General features: G+C 41.2%; 1 protein-coding gene across 1 annotated transcript; it reads left to right on the top strand.

Moving 5' to 3' along the window:
* Window positions 1-419: 419 nt before the first annotated feature.
* LOC149194448 (E3 ubiquitin-protein ligase RSL1-like) lies at window positions 420-1,247 on the top strand. Its single transcript, XM_089407611.1, has 2 exons — window positions 420-907; window positions 1,113-1,247. Exons 1-2 carry the CDS (start codon window positions 435-437, stop codon window positions 1,210-1,212), a joined length of 573 nt encoding a protein of 190 aa, XP_089263737.1. The 5' UTR covers window positions 420-434; the 3' UTR covers window positions 1,213-1,247.
* The last annotated feature ends 879 nt before the right edge of the window (window positions 1,248-2,126 follow it).

Raw genomic sequence — 2,126 nt, 5'->3', positions numbered from 1 at the left:
TCGATTCATTATCCCTCCCCGCGCATAGCATCTGGCATTCGTCCGCGCAATTTGTCTTTTCTACTGCCTCTCGGCCATTTGCGTGTCTTTTCTACTGCCTCTCGGCCATTTGCGTGTTTTACCAGCTTCTGGCTCATCTTTACAGTTGCAATTCACTTCGTTCACTTTATTCTATGGGGTTTTATTTTATCTGTTGTGCAATTCACTCCGTTTATTTAATTTGATGGGGTTCTTTTTCATGTGTGCAGGGGTTTTCAGCCAGAGAAAGAGAAACCGGGAAGAATATCATTGTGGATTCAGGGTTTTCTCTGTTGAACAAGGATCGCTCGATAATTTCGCAGTCTGTACCCGTGAAACTCTTCGGGATTTTCTTTGAGGAGTCGTCCGATATGTTTGAGGGCAGTCTTTGCTTTCATCGTTTTTGCGAGGCGTGCATGACGCGGTACATCCACTCGATGCTCGAACAACGGAGGCATCAGATATATTGCCCGCATGAAACTTGCAGAGAAGCATTGACGTTGGATGAGTGCAGGTATTCTCTGCCTGCGGAGATCTTTGAGCAGTGGTCGGCTGTAATGGTGGAGGCAGAAATTCCCGAAGCCCTGAAAGTATACTGCCCCTTTTCCGACTGCTCTGGACTTCTTGTCAAGGAAAGTGTTGGAACGTTGGATGTGGAGGAAGTGGAAATGGCGGAATGCCCCTTCTGCAACAGGTTGTTCTGCGCGCGTTGCAAGGTTCCGTGGCATGCAAATTTACAGTGCTCCGAGTTTCAGAGCCTGCCGACCACCGACAAAACTGAAGCGGATTTTCTGCTTCTCAAGCTGGCCGAGGATCATAAGTGGCGCCGCTGTGGAAAGTGCAAATCGATGGTTGAATTGATCTATGGGTGTAATCACATTACTTGCAGGTACGTTTTTTCGTTTATTTTCTGAAATTCTTCGCTTGTCTGTTGAATTCTCAGGTAAAGTAGAGCCCATATAAAGACTTAGGGCTGAGAATTGAACCTGGGCATCTTGTTTATTAAAGAAAACACTACAAACCGAATAATCGGTTACTGTGCAATCAGGGTTTTTGGGTTCGTAAGTAATCTGTGTTGGTGATGGTCAATGCAGGTGCCAACACGAATTCTGTTACGTTTGTGGCACCTCATGGAGAAATGGAAGCCCTGACTGCAATTGTCCTCGGACAACTGTTGACCGCTTAATACGTTGACTGGTTCATAATCCCAGGAGTTCTGATGATATATATTTTTTGCAATACACGGTAATTACTATGTTAGTGGATTGTGTTTAGATGGTGCTATGGGGATTCTGTGCAGCATCCCCAAATATATTGTCTGTATGAATGCACTTCCATGGCAGAGGAGGCAAAGCCTGCTCACGCCATTTGTGCAACAATTAGTTCCTTGTAATGGAATATTTGGATGGAATATTTTGGTTTGCTGTCAGTAATTAGTGTGCACAGTGCTTTTCTTTACAACCCAGAGGTTACTAATATTCTGTTACAGTCGGTGTTCTGATGGGATATAAATTAGCAACTGAAAGTGACGTGTCTCTGTGTGATGTAGAAATAAAGATTCGATGTAACGCATAAAGAAATGGTTTTTCTTTTAATAACATATTATAATATTTCTAAAATTATTGATAGTATTTTCTTTGCTTTGTCGTTATTAGTGAAAACACTGGATTCTGGAATCTAAATTTCAAATTTAGTTTGAGAGTGATCAAGTTGTTTTTTGATTCCAACTCAATTTCAGCTTTGAATTTTATGCTATGATTTTGTGAGATAGATAGAACTCTTACTCAACACCAAGGTGTCCCATGAGAAGCACCATTAATATGTGCATGGAAGATTTTGTATATTATCTTTTTCGAATGATTATGTGAAGATTGTTTCTCCTATTCATTATATATGTTTAAAGCCTAGACAAAACATTTTAATGGTTAGTCTTTTTGTCTTCAAACCATTTTCAGCACTTAGCCAACAAAACTTCCCATGCAGTTTTTACGGGAAGAGCTCAATTTTTTTTATAAACTTGTTGGCATACCATGACTTGAAAGCCATTTCAACATCCCCACCTACCCAAAACTTATGGGACCTCATCATCCCCTCCACTTCTTTCCAAA

Source organism: Pinus tabuliformis, chromosome 2_2 (genome assembly GCF_031772625.1).
Source record: "Pinus tabuliformis cultivar Carrire ecotype Pingquan chromosome 2_2, CPIR1, whole genome shotgun sequence".
NCBI lineage: Eukaryota > Viridiplantae > Streptophyta > Pinopsida > Pinales > Pinaceae > Pinus > Pinus tabuliformis.
This window is presented reverse-complemented; position numbering and strand designations above follow the sequence as displayed.

What these genes read in the sequence shown, in the direction of transcription:
- LOC149194448 (XM_089407611.1), top strand. Translation starts at nt 435, where the DNA reads ATGACGCGGTACATCCACTCGATGCTCGAACAACGGAGGCATCAGATA. An exon ending in TGTAATCACATTACTTGCAG is followed by an intron (nt 908 to 1,112) that starts GTACGTTTTTTC and finishes TGGTCAATGCAG; the next exon opens with GTGCCAACACGAATTCTGTT.